Below are 21,025 nucleotides of genomic sequence, written 5' to 3'. Positions count from 1 at the left end.
GGAGAAGATCCATTATCTTTTTTTGGAAAGTATGAAACAAAACATTTCTAAAATTGACTCAACATTAAAAACGTGTGATTCTGAGATAGAAATGATAAAACTGGATGCAGCTATAAAGCAAATGTCAGCAGGAAAATCGCCTGGTCAAGATGGTTTAACCTCAAAATTTATAAGTTTTTCTGGGAAGACTGAAAAGAACAATTATTTAATGCTCTGAAGGAATTCATTAAGAGTAATGATTTAATGCCAACTATGAAACAAGGTGTCTTTACTCTATTACCCAAATCTGGTAAGGACAAAAGGTATAGTGATTTATAGAGACAGGTCTATACATAATAATATTAGGTTGGTTCTTGATTTACTTGACTATAAATATTTAATTGAAGATAAAAGCTTTATTTTATTTTTAGATTTTTACAAAGCCTTCGATTCTGTTGAGCATTTGTTTATAATGAAATCCCTAGAGTATTTTGGCTTTGGTGCACAGTTTATTAATATAATGTATAAGGATATTAACAGTTCAGTCTCTCTCCCTCAAGGAACAACTACAACAACATTCATGTCGACGTTGATAATAACTCCCTGGCTACCGCATTTATCTCATTATTAGACTCCATTGGCTTCAGTCAGGGTGTACATGAACCCACTCACTGTTTTAACCATACCCTCGATCTAGTTCTGACGTATGGAATTGAAATTGATAACCTAACAGTCTTTCCACAGAATCCCTCGCTATTGGATCATTATCTGATTACTTTTGATTTCTTTTTACTCGATTACACGCCACTCAGCAACAGTTACTATACTAGATGTTTATCCGATAGTGCTGTCGCAAAATTTAAGGAAATGATTACTCCGTCGTTAAATTCAATACCAAGTCCTTCAATAACAGAGGTTTCCTGTGCCGACTTTAACCTCTCCCGAATTGATCATTTTGTCGATAGCGCTGTAGGCTCGCTGCGAACAACGCTCGACTCTGTAGCTCCTCTTAAAAAGAAGTTAGCAAAGCAAAGAAAGTTCGCTCCTTGGTATAACTCTCAAACCCGTAAGTTAAAACAAATATCGCGAAAGTTTGAAAGGAATTGGCGATGAACCAAACTGGAAGAATCTCGTTTAATCTGGACTGATAGTCTCAAAATTTATAAGAGGGGCCTCCGCAATGCCAGAGCAAACTATCACTCAGCATTAATAGAAGACAATAAGAACAACACCAGGTTTCTTTTCAGCACTGTAGCCAGGCTGACTGAGAGTCAGAGCTCTATTGAGCCTTGTATTCCCTTAGCCCTTAGCAGTAATGATTTTATGAGCTTTTTTAATGACAAAATTCTAACTATTAGAGGCAAAATTCATGACCTCCTGCCCTCAGATAGTACCTATCTAACCTCAAACACAGCTGTAAGACCTAATATATATTTAGATTGCTTCTCCCCAATTTCTCTTCAAGAATTGACTGCAGTGATTTCTTCATCTAAATCATCAACGTGTCTCTTAGACCCCATCCCAACTAGGCTACTTAAGGAGGTCTTTCCTTTAGTTAACACTCATATATTAGATATGATCAATATATCCTTATTAACAGGCTATGTACCACAGTCTTTTAAGGTAGCTGTAATTAAACCTCTACTAAAAAAGCCCACCCTGGATCCAGAGGTGTTAGCCAACTATAGACCAATATCTAATCTTCCCTTTATGTCAAAGATCCTTGAGAAAGTAGTCGCAGACCAGCTGTGTGATTTTCTCCAGGATAATAATTTATTTGAGGAATTTCAGTCAGGATTTAGAGTGCATCATAGCACTGAGACAGCACTAGTTAAAATTACAAATGACCTTCTGATTGCTTCAGACAAAGGACTCGTCTCTGTACTTGTTTTATTAGATCTTAGTGCAGCGTTTGACACAATTGACCATCAAATTCTACTGCAGAGACTGGATCACTTAATTGGCCTAAAAGGTTCTGCACTGAGCTGGTTTAAATCTTATTTATCTGGTCGTTTTCAGTTTGTTCACGTTCATAATGAATTATCCTCACGTACTAAAGTTTGTTTTGGAGTTCCGCAAGGTTCTGTGCTCGGACCAATCCTATTTACTCTATATATGCTTCCTTTAGGTAACATCATTAGAAATCACTCTATAAATTTCCATTGTTATGCGGATGATACACAGTTGTATTTATCGATGAAGCCAGAAGAAAGTAATCAATTAACTAAACTCCATAACTGCCTTAAAGACATAAAAACTTGGATGAGCACCAATTTCCTGATGTTAAATTCAGACAAAACTGAAGTTATTGTTCTTGGCCCCAAACAACTCAGAGACTCTTTATCTGATGACATAGTTTCTCTAGATGGCATTGCTCTGGCCTCTAGCACTACCGTAAGAAACCTCGGAGTAATATTTGATCAAGATTTGTCTTTTAATTCTCATTTAAAACAAACCTCACGGACTGCATTTTTCATCTGCGTAATATTGCGAAAATTAGGCCTATCCTGACCCGAAAAGATGCAGAAAAATTGGTCCACGCTTTGTTACCTCAAGGCTGGATTACTGTAACTCTCTATTATCAGGTAGCTCTAGTAAGTCCTTAAAAACTCTCCAGCTAATTCAGAATGCAGCAGCACGTGTACTAACAGGAACTAAGAAACGCGATCATATCTCTCCTGTTTTAGCTTCTCTGCACTGGCTCCCTGTAAAATCCAGAATTGAATTTAAAATCCTACTGTTAACTTATAAAGCTCTAAATGGTCAAGCTCCATCATATCTTAGAGAGCTCATAGTGCCTTATTATCCCACCAGAACACTGCGCTCTGAGAACGCAGGGTTACTCGTGGTCCCTAAAGTCTCCAAAGTAGATCAGGAGCCAGAGCCTTCAGCTATCAGGCTCCTCTCCTGTGGAATCATCTTCCTGTTACGGTCCGGGAGGCAGACACCGTCTCCACATTTAAGACTAGACTTAAGACTTTCCTCTTTGATAAAGCTTATAGTTAGGGCTGGCTCAGGCTTGCCCTGTACCAGCCCCTAGTTAGGCTGACTTAGGCCTAGTCTGCCGGAGGACCCCTCTATAATACACCGGGCACCTTCTCTCCTTCTCTCTCTCTCTCTCTCTCTCTCTCTCTCTCTCTCTCTCTCTCGTATTCTATTACTGCATCTAGCTAACCCGGCCATTCTGGATGTCACTAACTCGGCTTCTTCTCCGGAGCCTTTGTGCTCCACTGTCTCTCAGATTAACTCATATCACAGCGGTGCCTGGACAGCGTGATGTGTGTGGTTGTGCTGCTGCCGTGGTCCTGCCAGATGCCTCCTGCTGCTGCTGCTGCCATCATTAGTCATACTTCTACTGTTATTATACACATATGACTATTGTCACACATGTATACTGCCAGATATTAATACATACTTTCAACATATTGTACCACAGTAGCCAGAACTATAACTATAATATTATTACTTTCATTAATGTTGTTGTAAGCTACTGTCATTACCTGCATCTCTCTCTCTCTCTCTCTCTCTCTGTCTCATTGTGTCATGTGGATTACTGTTAATTTATCATGCTGATCTGTTCTGTACGACATCTATTGCACGTCTGTCCGTCCTGGAAGAGGGATCCCTCCTCAGTTGCTCTTCCTGAGGTTTCTACCGTTTTTTCCCCGTTAAAGGGTTTTTGGGGAGTTTTTCCTGATCCGCTGTGAGGGTCATAAGGACAGAGGGATGTCGTATGCTGTAAAGCCCTGTGAGGCAAATTGTGATTTGTGATATTGGGCTTTATAAATAAAATTGATTGATTGATTGATTGATTGATTGATTGATTGATTGATTGATTGAACTAGAAGATTTGAGGTTTAACGTGGGGTCCGGCAGGGCTGCTGCTGCTCTCCTTTATTATTTATTTTAGCTGCAGAGTTATTAGCAGTTTTTCTTAAAAATAACCCCGACATTGAGCCTTTAAATGTATGAAGTAATCATCTGACCATAACTCAGCTAGCTGAAGATACCACGATCTTCCTCAAGAGGGCAGAACAGATCCCTTTGGTAATCAATAAAATAGATCATTTTTCTAGACTGTACTTACATTTAAAAGAATGCGAGCTAATTTCAATACATGATCTTCAACCAATTGACTTATATGGAACTGCAGTGAAAAATGAAGTGAAATATTTAGGAGTGACCATAACAAAGGGTTGTAAAACCAGAGAAGAATTAAATATTATGACAGTCATAAAGAAAAGTAAAAATATACTCAACTCCTGGTTACAAAGAGATATGTCAATTTTTGGACGTATTTTGAGCCCCAAAATTGAAGCACTTTCTAGATTTACATATCCAGCGTTCTCTTTATCCATTCCTGGTCATTTAATTAAATCAATTAATCAAACAAATTTTAATTTTATTTGGAAAAATCAATATCATTATCTGAGAAAAGGGGATGTGGTAAAATCGTTAGATGAAGGAGGTCTAAATGTGATCGACTATGAAGCAATGTCAATGGTTTCTGGTTTCATTTTTATATTCATTCATATTCCCTCTAAAATATTTGAAAAATGGGATAGATTTTCTGTTAATATCACCAAGCTACCAGTTAAGTTGTCCGAGTTTCATCAGCAGGTCCTCCTGTACTGGAAACTAATTTATGGTCATAACTTTACTCCACAGTCTGTTCCCATCTGGAACAACAGATGTGTCTTGTCTAGAAGAAAATCTTTGTTTTTTAATGACTGGGTAGAGGGAGGTATTTGGTCGATTTTGCACTTAACGGATTCAAGAGGAAACTGTCTTGACTATGATGATTTTGTTAATCAATTTAATATAAAGTGTACTAAACAACAACACTTGGCGGTGATCAAAGCGATTCCACAAGGTGAACATGGTAAAAGGAATGTTGCTTTATGATAATAGAATGATGCCGTCACTTTTTATAGATGATATTAATTTCATAGATAAAAAATGTACTAACCAAATCATACGAGGTGTCCTCACATCTAATCTCTTCCCTTTATCATTAAAAATAAAAAATCTGTTCAAAGATTATCCTGAAGAGATTATAGTCAGAATTAGAGCCAGATGCCTCACTCTACCCGTATCACCGAAAGCTAAAGAAACACATTTTAAAACCTTAAATGATATCTATCCTTGTAATGAGTTTCTGAGACAAAGATTCAACATCGATAAAAACCACTGTACTTCTTGTGACCCTGACACTGAGATGTTAGAACACTTGTTTTTAACTGTAGGCTACTTATACCAGAGTGTTTTGGGAAGCATTTCAAGACTGCATATCTGAAAAGGTCACTCAGTCGCCCGAGCCGGAATACAAGGACATTAAGTATGGAGTTATAATACAAAACAAAAAAAAACGGGAAATGATGTGTAACAGTTTAATTATTATTGCAAAACAATTTATCCACAGATGCAGAATCATGAAGAGCCACGCACTGTTCTCAGTTTATATGAATGAGATAACCAACTTTAAAAAACACTGAAATGTCTTCAAACCAAACAAGCCTTGACTGTTTATAACAATCTGAATGCATTCATTTCTGTCTAGACCTCTGACTTCTATTCTATTATTTATTTTATTTTATTTTTGATATATGTATTGTTACAAATATGCTGCAAATGCTCAGTCTGGAAAATTGAAAGCTTTGAATATAACGCCAGACTTTGCTTAATAAAGTTGAAAAAAAAAAGTCAATAATGAATGGTTTCGTTGTGAACGATAATGATGATAGGCTACATGATAAAAATAATGATGATGTCATTAATATGTCTGAGGCTGTGTAACTCAGTCACGATGACTTATGTCATTGACATTATTAAAACACTTCCGGGAGGGACGGAGTGTTGGATTTAAAACTTTTGGCGGATCGCACAAACTGTACTCTGAATGTTTCATCACGTCAATTAGTGATGAAGAGGATGGTAATGAGATGGAGTGGGTGATGTCTCGGTATGCGAGGATGGAAAGAGCTTTGAGAGAGAAGTTGGTCGGTGGAGAGAGAGACTGATGAAAAGGCAACAACAAGAAATCCAGAACAAATCAGGAAGATAAGCAAGTGTGTGTGTGTGTGTGTGTGTGTGTGTGTGTGTGTGTGTGTGTGTGTGTGTGTGTGTGTGAGCCACACTCCAGAGCAGAAGGTGGCGGTAATGCACCCAATGCCGGATGCCAACCGCCGGAAAACAAAACGAAGAAGAAGAGGAACCTACAGTAGTGATTAGTCTCGTGCGGAGGACGGCGGAGTGAAAAGGCTCCAGAGTTTAGTTTAGTAAAGACCTTGTGACGTCACAGACAGCTGGATGTGGACTTCAAAGCTGAAATAAAACTACAAAGAGCAGGTTTGTTTTCTTTCTCCCGCCGGAAACAGCTTCACTGCTAATGTTGCTAACGTTAGCCACAGCTAGCTCCTGCTAACACGTCTCATTCCTTCTGCTGCTGTCAGTGAGAGTGTTTTGGGAGGATGGAGACAGTCTGAGCTGCTGACTGAGAGACACTGGGACATGGACCCAGACAGGATGTCCTCCTGGAGGACACACGGGGACAGTCTGAGCTGCTAACTGAAAATCGTTTCGTCATATTTCAGGGTGTTTTTCTTTCATCATTCCTCCACGAGAAGAGAAAATCCTGAAAACAACTTTGTAGTTCATTTCAAGAGGACAGAACTGCAACAAAGATGTGTTGAGTGACAAAACTCTGATTGACTTTAATTTCACAAACAATAAACGGTGAAGAGGAGGCTGTGATCAGAGAGAGGCTGTGATCAGAGAGGGACTGTAATCAGAGAGAGGCTGTGATCAGACAGAGGTTGTGATCAGAGTGAGGCTGTGATCAGAGAGGCTGTGATTAGAGAGAGGTTGTGATCAGAGACAGGGTGTGATCAGAGTGAGGCTGTGATCAGAGAGAGGCTGTGATCAGAGTGAGGCTGTGATCAGAGAGAGGCTGTGATCAGAGAGAGGCTATGTTCAGAGAGAGGTTGTGATCAGAGAGAGACTGTGATCAGAGAGAGGCTGTGATCAGAGTGAGGCTGTGATCAGAGGGCTGTGATCAGAGAGAGGCTATGTTCAGAGAGAGGTTGTGATCAGAGAGAGACTGTGATCAGATAGAGGCTGTGATCAGAGAGAGGCTATGTTCAGAGAGAGGTTGTGATCAGAGAGAGACTGTGATCAGAGAGAGGCTGTGATCAGAGAGAGGCTGTGATCAGAGTGAGGCTGTGATCAGAGGGCTGTGATCAGAGAGAGGCTATGTTCAGAGAGAGGTTGTGATCAGAGAGAGACTGTGATCAGACAGCTGTGATTAGACAGCTGTGATCAGAGAGAGGCTGTGATCAGAGAGAGGCTGTGATCAGAGAGAGGCTGTGATCAGAGTGAGGCTGTGATCAGAGGGCTGTGATCAGAGAGAGGCTATGTTCAGAGAGAGGTTGTGATCAGAGAGAGACTGTGATCAGAGAGAGGCTGTGATCAGAGAGAGGCTGTGATCAGAGTGAGGCTGTGATCAGAGGGCTGTGATCAGAGAGAGGCTATGTTCAGAGAGAGGTTGTGATCAGAGAGAGACTGTGATTAGACAGCTGTGATCAGACGTAGAGCAGGTTGTCCACCAATCGGAAGATCAGGGGTTCGATCCCCAGCTCCTCCAAATTGTTCCCGATGATGCTTCCATCGGAGTGTAAGTGTGTAAAGGTGTGGACACACCAAACGGACATCAAAGAACTAGCGGCGATGAAAGCCATCTGTTGCGTCGTCTACTTTGCCTCACGTCGCCCTGTGTTAGTTGCATTTGAACACACTGCACGGACTACATCCGACGGCCAAGTAGCACATACGTTCTGCGCCTGCGTGAGAGAGAGCGGAGTGAGAGAGTGGTACATCCTGTCAGCCGAGGGGTTTCCTATCTGTGCAGCCGAGCACCACAGCACCTCCACGGACTATTACATCCAGACGGTCCCGGTGTTTCCTCCGCAGGCTCCACTTCACTCAGCTGCCCGATAAACCCGCTGCTTCTTCCCACTTTAACCTGAATAACAAACCAGGGCTCGGTGCTCCGGTTGGATCCAAACGGAGAGCCGGGGCTAGCTCAGAGACTAGCGGAGGCTAACTGGCTGTGCTTCCCTCCGGTCATGCTGCGGCTAACGCTCCGCTAGCCGCTCCCAGCTAGCTCCGGTTTGTTATTCAGGTTAAAGTGGGAAGAAGCAGCGGGTCTGTGGGGCAGCTGAGTGAAGTCCTCCTGAGGAGGAAGCACCGGTTAGCCCCGGTTTCACTACAGGCAGATTCACTCGCTACAGGGGCGAGGAAATAAAACCTGAACAGCCAATCAGAGTGATCTCTCTCACCGACAAGCTCCACCGCCGATTCAACATGCTCAATCGGCCGAAAAGCCGCGGACGCCGAAGTCCCGACGGTGCGGGACACACCGCAAAAACTAGGCCGACAGACTCTCTCCGACGGCCCGACTTTGGTCGACGGCCGACCGTCGGCTTGGTGTGTCAGGGCCTTTAGATGGCACCTTGTATGGTAGCCTCGGCCACCAGTGTGTGAATGTGTGTATGAATGTGTGTGTGAATGTGACTCGTAGTGTAAAAAGTACTTCGAGTGGTTGGATGACTAGAAAGCAGCCATACAAACACAGGTCAGTTTTGGATTTACTTGCGACTGTGTTAAGTGGCGACTTTCAGCTGAATGCGTCTGTGGTTTTAATCGCCTTAATGCTACAACATGAATAGATAATTTATCTTAGAGATAAATCTGTTATAGAGCTGCTGCTTTATTGCTTAATTTAAAATAAAGTATTTCCAGGTGAGTATATGAATATTGTCTTTATCGACCTGTAGCACAACAATAAACGTTAGGTTTATGAATTAAGCGAGTTTAAACCGCTGCTTTTTGTAGTGAAAACAGTGAGATTGTAAAATGTTCCTCAGTGCATGGACTGTGTGCTCACAAGTTGATCTGGCTGCCTCCCAATTTGAAGACACAGCTGGCTGTATGTTGTCGGTGTATCTGTATCTGTGGTGGAGTTGCAATGGTGGTGCATCACGTTAATTGTGCGCCTATGTTCCCATGATGGAGCGGGTTCGAATCTCGTGAAAATGTTCTTTTTTACGTTTCACAGGGCTGAACGGTTCTTTAATATGGCACGTGTTTATTTAGACAGGCACCAGAGACCAAACTGTGTAAGCCTATTTAGAACATTTATGAGAGATAAGAGTTAAATTTACAGGAAAAGCAACTTGGCCTCTTCCTGTTTTCAACATTCTGTCTTAACAAGTGTGATTCAAACTGTGACTGAGTGTTGGTCCGTGACTGGGTTCCTCTAACAAGAGTCCAAAGACGGATCAGGTCGGCTATGTTTTGATATTGTTCTGAAAAATGGAATAAAGAGGCGTCGCGAGGACAGCTACATGTTCTCTTCCTGGTTGAAAAAACAGTTATTGTCACTACGACAACCACAGATGCATTCGGCTGAAAGTCGCCAATTAACACAGTCACGAGTAAATCCGAAACTCAGGTCAGTTTCAATAAAGTCTCCGCACACACTGAGATTTGTCCTGACTGAAATATGAGCAGTGGAAATCTCTGCTAGGTGCTAGGCTAATTTATACAATGTAAAATGCCATAGGCTTTTGTTAATAATGTCAGCATGTTGTATTTGTTTGGAAAACGGAGAAGAGCTAATAAACAGTTGTAAGCAGCTAGTTAACGTAAGTTTTTAGCAGCAGGTTAATGTTAGCTGTTAGCACCTAGTTAATGTTAGCTGTTAGTAGCTAGTTAACGTTAGCTGTTAGCAGCAGGTTAACGTTAGCTGTTAGCACCTAGTTAATGTTAGCTGTTAGTAGCTAGTTAACGTTAGCTGTTAGCAGCAGGTTAACGTTAGCTGTTAGCACCTAGTTAATGTTAGCTGTTAGTAGCTAGTTAACGTTAGCTGTTAGCAGCAGGTTAACGTTAGCTGTTAGCACCTAGTTAATGTTAGCTGTTAGTAGCTAGTTAACGTTAGCTGTTAGCAGCAGGTTAACGTTAGCTGTTAGTACCTAGTTAATGTTAGCTGTTAGGTATTCACTGAGCAGCTCATCTTTGGGGAACATCTTCCCGATTTGTTGCTGGATCTTGGCTGTATGGTCCTGGACAGTGGCTCTGACGCTCACCAGTCCTCAGCCTCCCTCGTTCCTCTTAGCATATAGTCTCAGGGTGCTGGACTTAGTGTACAGTCTCAGGGTGCTGGACTTACTGTACGGTCTCAGGGTGCTGGACTTACTGTACAGTCTCAGGGTGCTGCACTTAGTGTACAGTCTCACGGTGCTGGATTTAGTGTCCGGTCTCAGGGTGCTGGACTTACTGTACGGTCTCAGGGTGCTGGACTTACTGTACGGTCTCAGGGTGCTGGACTTAGTGCACAGTCTCAGGGTGCTGGACTTAGTGTACAGTCTCAGGGTGCTGGACTTAGTCTAAGTCTCAGGGTGCTGGACTTAGTGCACAGTCTCAGGGTGCTGGACTTACTGTACAGTCTCAGGGTGCTGCACTTAGTGTACTGTCTCAGGGTGCTGGACTTAGTCTAAGTCTCAGGGTGCTGGACTTCGTGTACAGTCTCAGGGTGCTGGACTTATTCTAAGTCTCAGGGTGCTGGACTTCGTGTACAGTCTCAGGGTGCTGGACTTATTCTAAGTCTCAGGGTGCTGGACTTAGTGCACAGTCTCAGGGTGCAAGACTTAGTCTAAGTCTCAGGGTGCCGGACTTAGTGCACAGTCTCAGGGTGCTGCACTTAGTGCACAGTCTCAGGGTGCTGGACTTAGTGTACAGTCTCAGGGTGCTGCACTTAGTGTACAGTCTCAGGGTGCTGGGCTTAGTGCACAGTCTCAGGGTGCTGGACTTAGTGTACAGTCTCAGGGTGCAAGACTTAGTCTAAGTCTCAGGGTGCTGGACTTAGTGCACAGTCTCAGGGTGCTGGACTTAGTGTACAGTCTCAGGGTGCTGCACTTAGTGTACAGTCTCAGGGTGCTGGGCTTAGTGCACAGTCTCAGGGTGCTGCACTTAGTGTACAGTCTCAGGGTGCTGGGCTTAGTGCACAGTCTCAGGGTGCTGCACTTAGTGCACAGTCTCAGGGTGCTGGACTTAGTGTACAGTCTCAGGGTGCTGCACTTAGTGTACAGTCTCAGGGTGCTGGACTTAGTGCACAGTCTCAGGGTGCTGCACTTAGTGTACAGTCTCAGGGTGCTGGACTTAGTGCACAGTCTCAGGGTGCTGGACTTAGTGTACAGTCTCAGGGTGCTGGGCTTAGTGCACAGTCTCAGGGTGCTGGACTTAGTGTACAGTCTCAGGGTGCTGCACTTAGTGTACTGTCTCAGGGTGCTGCACTTAGTGTACAGTCTCAGGGTGCTGGACTTAGTGTACAGTCTCAGGGTGCTGGACTTAGTGTACAGTCTCAGGGTGCTGGACTTACTGCACAGTCTCAGGGTGCTGGACTTAGTCTAAGTCTCAGGGTGCTGGACTTACTGCACAGTCTCAGGGTGCAAGACTTAGTCTAAGTCTCAGGGTGCTGGACTTAGTGTACAGTCTCAGGGTGCTTGACTTACTGTACAGTCTCAGGGTGCTGCACTTAGTGTACAGTCTCAGGGTGCTGGACTTAGTGTACAGTGTCAGGGTGCAAGACTTAGTGCACAGTCTCAGGGTGCTGGACTTAGTCTAAGTCTCAGGGTGCTGGACTTAGTCTAAGTCTCAGGGTGCTGGACTTAGTGCAGTCTCAGGGTGCAAGACTTAGTCTTAGTATCAGGGTGCTGGACTTACTGCACAGTCTCGGGGTGCTGGACTTACTGTACAGTCTCAGGGTGCTGGAGTTAGTGCACAGTCTCAGGGTGCTGGACTTCGTGCACAGTCTCAGGGTGCTGGACTCCAGACACAACCACCGGTGCTATCAGCCAGTGGGATGGCTCGATCAGCAGAGCCCAGGTTGACCGGCCCCTACATTATGCCGCTCCTGGCAGTATGGCAAGAGTCACCAGCGAGTGAGAAATGAGCCAGAATTCCTCTGCGTATTCGGCCCACCACGGCATTTTACACTGCTCAAAGTCCGCGAAATAGGTGCGCTTCCCTGTGGAATATCATCCATCTGGCCACCGGCCTCACCTCAGAGATTCCTCCATGGATATCAAGGGATCCTACAGAACCTCCACGCCCGAAACAATGCCGGAGCATTACGGCATTCACCCACGGTCCCGTGAGTTGGCACAAGCCGGGGGTTACTTTCCGTTTCATTATTCCTTATTTGGAACCTTCGGGACGGGTTGATTTATTGTCTTAAAACTGAACTGAGTCAGAGCAAACAGTGGATTTTCTTTACCTCCTTGTTTGCAGGAAAACCTGGGGTGGAGTTTTCTTTTGTTCAGCGAACTCTGTGGATTGAACTGAATTGAACTGTGATATGTTATTTGGAAATCCTGGAGTGCTGTTTTTTGTTTGAACTGGATTGAAGTGGTTGAACGGAGCATTTCTTTTCTTTGGTGGAAAAAAACATTTACTTTCTTGAAACTGAGGAAAAGACAAATATTTGTTTCATGTGTCAAACCGCTACAAAAGATAGAGGCCTATTTTTTTTATTGAAGACAAGAAGAAGATATTGACTTGGTTTACATTTTATGCTGCTGAACCACCGATAAGCTTTTTGGATACTATTTAAATTTAAAAAAAATCTTATGGGACAACTTGGATGCATTCTTTTTTTTTCTTGTTAATGCTTTGCAAAGTATCAGATTGGACTCGGTTTCAAAATAAAATGTGATCGGGACATCCCTAGTGTACAGTCTCAGGGTCTTAGGACTTTCTGTCCCCGGGTCATCCACTCTGGATTCTTTATGACAACAGAGTATGCTGCCATCTTGTTTTTACCTGGATTTGTTTGTTGTGCAGATTATCTTTGCACATGTCCACTGATGGAAACCTTGTCATGACTTATTCTAGATAGCCAAGTTTGACCATCATCTCGGCGCTCCGTAAAGGCTGCTAGGTGGGCAAAAAAGTGTTCACAAACTAGGACAACAAGTCTGAGTTTAGTAGAATGAATTATAAGGTCAAGTAAAGCCACAATGTGACGTCCTCATGTAAGGGCCCAGGGTTTCAGGCGGACATGCTTGGCACGAAGTCAAACACATTTTCAGTGAGTGTTGGCCTCCGCCAGTGTTGTCTCTTGTAGTGTTGCAGGGTATACTGGTACCAACAGTAGACCGCGGTACTAAACCACCACAGTACATATGATACCATAATGTTGGAGCACCGTAGTACTACGGTACCTCATGGAACCACTACTGTGAGATAAGATCAGAGTCCAATCACAAGAGGGTGAGTGTCCATGCGCTGTCCAATAACGACGTGCGCTGGCCACCTGGCACTCAACATGCTGCTGCAGTGGTTTGTTTTCCAGTGACACGTCAGGTGTTAGCTGAGCTACTGAGTTATTATTTATTTATTTTTACTTGTAGGTTAGATTTGTTTATACATGCTTCAGTGGTTTGTTTTCCACAGAGCTCTACAGTGTGAGCATTTTACTCAAAATAGTTTTGTGCCAGCAAAATAAATCATTCAGGAGCACGCTGTGCAAGTACAGATTTCAACCAGCAGCAGAAACGAACGGCGAATCCTGCTGGTTGTGGGTTGAACGGGGGTCACAGACAGGAGTACGTATTCCTGTCAAATACGGCGACCATAGTGCTCAGCGACGCAAGATAACGGCTTACTGGCGACCGAGAAGCCCGGCTCCAGGTCCAGTAATTTCCTCTTCTTGGTGTCATGACTGCCCAGTAGCACCTGAACAGCCGAGCCGTGGCGGCACACAGGTATGTGACATGTCAGAGGAGAAACGAGCCGTTCACATTTCTCTCTTTGTGGCAGGTAACGGTCCACAAACCTCACCACACTTTAGGGACTGTTCTTTACTTAGGAAGGGACTGTTCTTTACTTGTCAGGGGAGGAGGGTGGCTGGTTGATTTACACTGAACAAAAATATAAACGCAACACGTTTTTTTTTTGTTTGTTTTTTTAAAGATATTTTTTGGGTGTTTTAGCCTTTAATTGATAGGACAGCTTAAGCGTGAAGGGGGGAGAGAGAGGGAAGGACATGCAGCAAAGGGCCACAGGCTGGAGTCGAACCCGGGCCGCTGCGGCAACAGCCTTGTACATGGGGCGCCTGCTCTACCACTAAGCCACCGACGCCCCCATTTTTCATGAGCTGAACTCAAAGATCTAAAACATTTTCTGTACACACAGAAGACCTTTTCCCACAAATATTGTTCACAAATCTGTCTAAATCTGTGTTAGTGAGCACTTCTCCTTTGCCGAGATAATCCATCCCACCTCACAGGTGTGGCATATCAAGATGCTGATTAGACAGCATGATTATTGCACAGGTGTGCCTTAGGCTGGCCACAATAAAACACCACTCTGAAATGTGAGGGAGCGTGCAGTTGGCATGCTGACTGCAGGAATGTCCACCAGAGCTGTTGCACGTGAATTGAATGTTCATTTCTCTACCATAAGCCATCTCAGACAATTTGGCAGTACATCCAACCGGCCTCACAACCACAGACCACGTGTAACCACACCAGCCCAGGACCTCCACATCCAGCATGTTCACCTCCAAGATCGTCTGAGACCAGCCACCCGGACAGCTGCTGCAACAATCGGTTTGCATAACCAAAGAATTTCTGCACAAACTGTCAGAAACCGTCTCATCTGCATGCTCGTCGGGGTCTCGACCTGACTGCAGTTCGTCGTCGTAACCGACTTGAGTGGGCAAATGCTCACATTCGATGGCGTCTGGCACGTTGGAGAGGTGTTCTCTTCACGGATGAATCCCGGTTTTCACTGTTCAGGGCAGATGGCAGACAGCGTGTGTGGCGTCGTGTGGGTGAGCAGTTTGCTGATGTCAACGTTGTGGATCGAGTGGCCCATGGTGGCGGTGGGGTTATGGTATGGGCAGGCGTATGTTATGGACAACGAACACAGGTGCATTTTATTGATGGCATTTTGAATGCACAGAGATACCGTGACGAGATCCTGAGGCCCATTGTTGTGCCATTCATCCACGACCATCACCTCATGTTGCAGCATGATAATGCACGGCCCCATGTTGCAAGGATCTGTACACAATTCCTGGAAGCTGAAAACATCCCAGTTCTTGCATGGCCAGCATACTCACCGGACATGTCACCCATTGAGCATGTTTGGGATGCTCTGGATCGGCGTATACGACAGCGTGTTCCAGTTCCTGCCAATATCCAGCAACTTCGTACAGCCATTGAAGAGGAGTGGACCAACATTCCACAGGCCACAATCAACAACCTGACCAACTCTATGGGAAGGAGATGTGTTGCACTGCGTGAGGCAAATGGTGGTCACACCAGATACTGACTGGATTTCTGTCCCCCCCAGTAAAGCAAAACTGCACATTTCAGAGTGGCCTTTTATTGTGGCCAGCCTAAGGCACACCTGTGCAATAATCATGCTGTCTAATCAGCATCTTGATATGCCACACCTGTGAGGTGGGATGGATTATCTCGGCAAAGGAGAAGTGCTCGCTAACACAGATTTAGACAGATTTGTCAACAATATTTGAGGGAAATGGTCTTTTGTGTATATAGAAAAAGTTTTAGATCTTTGAGTTCAGCTCATGAAAAATGGGAGCAAAAACAAAAGTGTTGCGTTTATATTTTTGTTCAGTATATTTTATTTATTTATTTTATTTCAATCCCCCCTATGTTAATCACTTATTGATGCTGTTTTTGAAGTATGAATAAGTCAATAAGTAATTTATTTTATAATTATTGAAATATCATTGATGTATTATAGAAAAGTGATTTATCTTTTTATAAATGACAAAAGGCACATCTGCCTCATTTTTGCTGTGGTATCGTGATACTACTCAGAACCGTGATACTTTCATTGGTATCATACCGTGGGTCCCAATTTCGGTACCATGACAAGACTAGTCTCTTGTCAAAAACTGGACAGGATCTCATAATCTGGTCCAGGGTCTCAGCTGTGCAGTGGAATGCTAACAGAGGGAGACAGAGAGAGTAGGGTGCAGATTGGATCATGTGTATGCTCGAGTTAAAAACCGATGCCTCGTCACGGTCACACAGTTCGACGAAAACTCAAACTTTTAAGAACTTTGCATGTCCAAGGTCTAAAGATATTCAAGACAAAATTTGAAGTCAATTGGATCAAATGTGAACGAGGAATTCATAAAAGTATGACCCCTTGAAATGGCAAAACCATGCACTGAAATTGCTCATAAAATTCAAAATGGCCGTCTTCCTGTTGGGTTTTTGTACGTCTTGAAGTATTACATGTGCCTACTAGGTCTGGTCCCTAATCATTTCTTCAGTTTTGAGAGGGCCTTGGTGACTGCCTGCAATCAGTGCTGGAGTGCTAATAATTCCTTTGATGAATCATGTTTGATTATTAAAATTGATGCTGATGGAGTTCATCATGTGTCATTAAACTATCGGTGTTAAAATGTGTGATTAAACATTAATAATTGTTTTCCTGTATTTCAGCTCCACCAACCAACGACACAAAATGATCGTGGTTAAAGAGGAGCAGCAGGAGTGGAGCTCCAGTGTGGACCAGGAGGACCCAGAGCCCCCACACATTAAAGAGGAAGAGGAGGAACTGTGGAGCAGTCAGGAGGGAGAGCAGCTTCAAGGGCTGGAGGAGGCTGATATCACCAAGTTCACATTCACTCCTGTCCCTGTGAAGAGTGAAGATGATGAAGAGACACCTCAGTCTGAGGGACACCACTGTGGAGGACCACCAGGCCCACCAGCAGGACCAGGACCAGTGCCCGAAGACGGTGTATTACCAGTGCCCAGAGAGTCTTCTGAAGCTGAGACTGACGACAGTGATGAAGACTCAATCGTAGCCGAGATTGAAGTCAGTCTTGATGACCTGGACGAGACCAGAGAACCTCAGTCAGGTTTAAACTCCCTGAAAACCGATTCCAGACGTAGACCTGGTGAGAAACCATTCAACTGCTCCGAGTGTGGGAAAACATTTGGCCGCAGGACACATCTCAAGATCCACATGAGAACTCACACAGGAGAGAAACCGTTCAGCTGTTCCGTCTGTGCAAAGTCCTTCACCGTTGGCGCACATCTGCAGACGCACATGAGAATCCACACCGGAGAGAAACCCTTCAGCTGCTCCGAGTGCGGGAAAGCGTTTGGCAACAAGGTGGATCTGAAGAGACACTCAACAAGTCACACAGGCCTGAAACCATTCAGCTGCTCTGAGTGCGGGAAAAGATTTGGCCTTAAGGCGGGTCTGAAGACGCACATGAAAACTCACACAGGGGAGAAACCATTCAGCTGCCCTGAGTGTGGGAAAAGGTTCAACAACAAGACTAATATGAAGATCCACACGACGGTCCACTCAGGAGAGAAACTATTCAGCTGCTCTCAGTGTGAGAAATCTTTCACACGAAGTGGTTATCTACAGACACACATGAAAACGCACACTGGAGAGAAACTATTCAGCTGCTCTGTCTGTAAGAAGTCGTTCACACGGAGCGGATATTTACAGACACACATGAGGATCCACACAGGAGAGAAACTCTTCAGCTGCTCCGTGTGCCAGAAATCCTTCACAGGAAGTGGATACTTAGAGACACACATGAGAACCCACACAGGAGAGAAACCATTCAGCTGCTCAGTGTGTGAGAAATCGTTTACACAGAGAGGAAGTTTACAGACGCACATGAGGACTCACACAGGAGAGAAACCCTACAGCTGCTCTGTGTGTCAGAAGTCTTTCACACAGAAGGGAAGTTTACAGCTTCACATGGGCGTCCACACCGGAGAGAAACGATTCAGCTGCAGTGTCTGCGGGAAGTCCTTCAGACAGCGTGACAGGTTACAGACACACATGAGAGTCCACACAGAAGATAAACCTTTCAGCTGCTCTGTCTGTAAGAAGACCTTCACCAGGAGCGGGCACTTACAGATGCACACCAGGATTCACACCGGAGAGAAACCTTTCAGCTGCTCCGACTGCGATCTGAAATTCACCTGGGTTTATCAGCTCAGGAACCATCGGTGTGTTGGCCGCCAGTCCTCACAGCACCATAGTGGAGAAGACTGTGGAGGACCAGAACCAGACAGGAACCCAGATCCAGATCCAGATTTACAGTCTGACACTGATGACAGGATCAGAGACGCTGTTGTAGCTGAGATTGAAGTCAGTATTGATGATTGGAAGGAGACCAGAGAACCTGACAACAGGACGGCGGAGAGTCCTGAACCTGAGGGGGACGACAGCGAGTTTTAGAAAGACGAGAAAGAAAAAACAAACTGTCAGATTTGAACAATTTGTGACCATGAAGCACCACAATGACTGTTGAGTCACATTATCAAAAGAAAACAGTTCATTCTGATTTTATTATTTCATGCAGCGTCCTTAGTCATCTGGAGCTGGACTTGTTCTTCAGGATTCTTTCAGAACTGGGGGGGGGGGCTAGCGATGATGTGACAACAACATCTGGGAAAATACATGAATGAATATGTGAGATGAAAACGAGAACAACAATAATAGTAATAATAAAAAGTAAGAGCTGACCATTATAATCACAAAAACAGTAACAACAGTAACAATGAGGAAAACACCAGCACAAACTACGATTTATAGCTTCCCAAAAATTAAGTAGTCATGTAGTGCACGAGCTGCGTTGTCACGCAGGTGGCAGGACCTGCTATTCATTCATTCATTCATTCATTCATTCATTCATTCATTCTTCATCTAGTTTAAGACAGTGCTGTGTGTCAACACATTATTTTCATTTCATTCACATAATTTTGTGACGTGGTCGATTTCTGAGGTGATTTTAAGATGTTATTTATTGACAGTGGAGATACTTCAAGGTGTGAATGAATGAAATGAAATCATGATTTATGATTGTTTATGGAAGTATTTGATGAAGTGACTCAGTAAGTCATTTAATTGATTAATGGCTGTTTGATTATTAGTTGTAATCACTGATTGATCTTATTTGGAATTAAAAGAATAAAAATGATTTAACACTTATTACAAATATTCAAAAGGAAAAAAATATGATCAAAATAAAACATTTATATGACTTAAAGAAAAGCTGTAAATACATTGAATAAATATCTGGAACAGCCTGAGAGTGACTGTATTAACACCAGTATGTGACATGGAAAATATATTTTGATTTGATCAAAAGTCAGTGGTGCTTTATGTTAGTTAAGACATGGAATTATTGATTGAATCAACCTAATGATTGTTGAAATTAATGAAGAAACTGAGTCGTTCAGCGCCCTCTGCTGTCGGCTCCAGTTCATGCATCGGAGCCAACAGTAACTCCACTACGGAAAAATGAAGTTATAATAATCATAATTATAAAAATAATAATAATAATAATAATAATAATAATAATAATAATGCTAATAATAAAACCAACTCTTGAGGCGTGGCCATGTGACAGACGCTGCAGACTCAGAGTCAGTTTGCTTCCTTCAGCCGTCAGGACACCAAATAAAACTCAAATCATGTTTATTGCTGATCATACTTTTATTTGTATTTATTTATTACATGTTGATCCTGACTGAACTTCCTGTGTCTCCTGTTTTTATTTTCTCTGTTGGAACGAATCACACCTTAAACAATAACAACACAATAAAGGCTTCATACCCGTCTGCTTCATGTTCTGTAATATATTTATATTTATGTTTATATTTCATCAGAGACACTGAGCGTCAAGTGAATTATTATTATTTTAATTTATTTATTTATTTTTATTTTTATTTTATTAATATATATATGTATGTTTTTATTTCATAATTCTTTTATATTCTTTAATCATTTTTCTTGTTATCAGAGTCAGAATGCTGTGAAGAAGAAGAAGAAGAAGAAGACTCTCCTTCCACAGTGGCTGTCGAATTCTGATTCGATTAAAAAAACTTTTTTTATGAGACATTCTGATCAATGTAATTAATGTTGTTTAAAACCTGTTTCAGAATAAATTAATCAAACATTTATATTTCACACACGAATCACACAAAATGTAAAAAACCATCTACCTTTCTACAGATTCGGCCCCACAGAGCCTGACAGCCCACACATGTCTGGAACCATTCAGATTATTGGTCAGTTTATAAAATGCATGTTGGACCCTCAGACAAGCTGCGACCATCAGTCCAGCCCACTCCAACAAGTTTAATATGTTCATATCCGGCTTTTCCAAATCGCTAATTTAGCATTTGCAAAACTGAGATTCATTAAAACCAGAATCTGTATTTTGGAGAGATAAAGAGGGACATAGAAACACATGAACACATGAACACACTGAACACATTAACACATGAACACACTGAACAAATGAACACATGAACACACTGAACAAATGAACACATGAACACATTGAACACACTGAACACATGAACACACTGAACAAATGAACACATTAACACATGAACACATTGAACACATTAACACATTGAACACTAACAAATGAACACATTGAACACATTAACACACTGAACACATTAACAAATGAACACATTGAACACATGAACACATTGAACACACTGAACACATGAACACACTGAACAAATGAACACATTAACACATGAACACATTGAACACATTAACACATTGAACACTAACAAATGAACACATTGAACACATTAACACATTGAACACATTAACAAATGAACACATTGAACACATTAACACACTGAACACTAACACATTAACACATTGAACACATTAACACATGAACAAATGAACACATTAACACATTGAACACATGAACACATTGAACAAATGAACACATTGAACAAATGAACACATGAACACATTAATACATTGAACACATGAACACATTGAACACATGAACACATTAACACATTTAACACATGAACACATTAACACATTGAACAAATGAACACATTAACACATGAACACATTAACACACTGAAAACATTAACACATTGAACACATTAACACACTGAACAAATGAACACATTAACACATGAACACATTG

At 42.8% G+C, this 21,025-nt stretch overlaps 3 protein-coding genes across 3 annotated transcripts in view; all 3 read left to right on the top strand.

The window, feature by feature from the left end:
* The window catches only part of LOC125904870 (gastrula zinc finger protein XlCGF57.1-like), a 194,375-nt gene that overhangs the window by 132,614 nt on the left and 40,736 nt on the right, over positions 1-21,025 (top strand). The gene's annotated exons all lie outside the window — the stretch shown is intronic.
* dnai2b (dynein, axonemal, intermediate chain 2b) overlaps positions 1-21,025 on the top strand; it is a 216,301-nt gene that overhangs the window by 166,562 nt on the left and 28,714 nt on the right. The gene's annotated exons all lie outside the window — the stretch shown is intronic.
* Positions 6,191-19,683, top strand: LOC125904873 (gastrula zinc finger protein XlCGF57.1-like). Its single transcript, XM_049602570.1, has 2 exons — positions 6,191-6,327; positions 16,524-19,683. Exon 2 carries the CDS (start codon positions 16,546-16,548, stop codon positions 18,289-18,291), a length of 1,746 nt encoding a protein of 581 aa, XP_049458527.1. The 5' UTR covers positions 6,191-6,327; positions 16,524-16,545; the 3' UTR covers positions 18,292-19,683.

The sequence above is a fragment of the Epinephelus fuscoguttatus genome, linkage group LG17, assembly GCF_011397635.1.
Source record: "Epinephelus fuscoguttatus linkage group LG17, E.fuscoguttatus.final_Chr_v1".
Taxonomy (NCBI): Eukaryota; Metazoa; Chordata; class Actinopteri; order Perciformes; family Serranidae; genus Epinephelus; species Epinephelus fuscoguttatus.
The sequence above is the reverse complement of the archived record's forward strand: the minus strand, read 5'-3'. Positions and strand labels throughout refer to the sequence as shown.

Coding starts and splice junctions, on each gene's coding strand:
- LOC125904873 (XM_049602570.1), top strand. CDS start 16,546: ATGATCGTGGTTAAAGAGGAGCAGCAGGAGTGGAGCTCCAGTGTGGAC.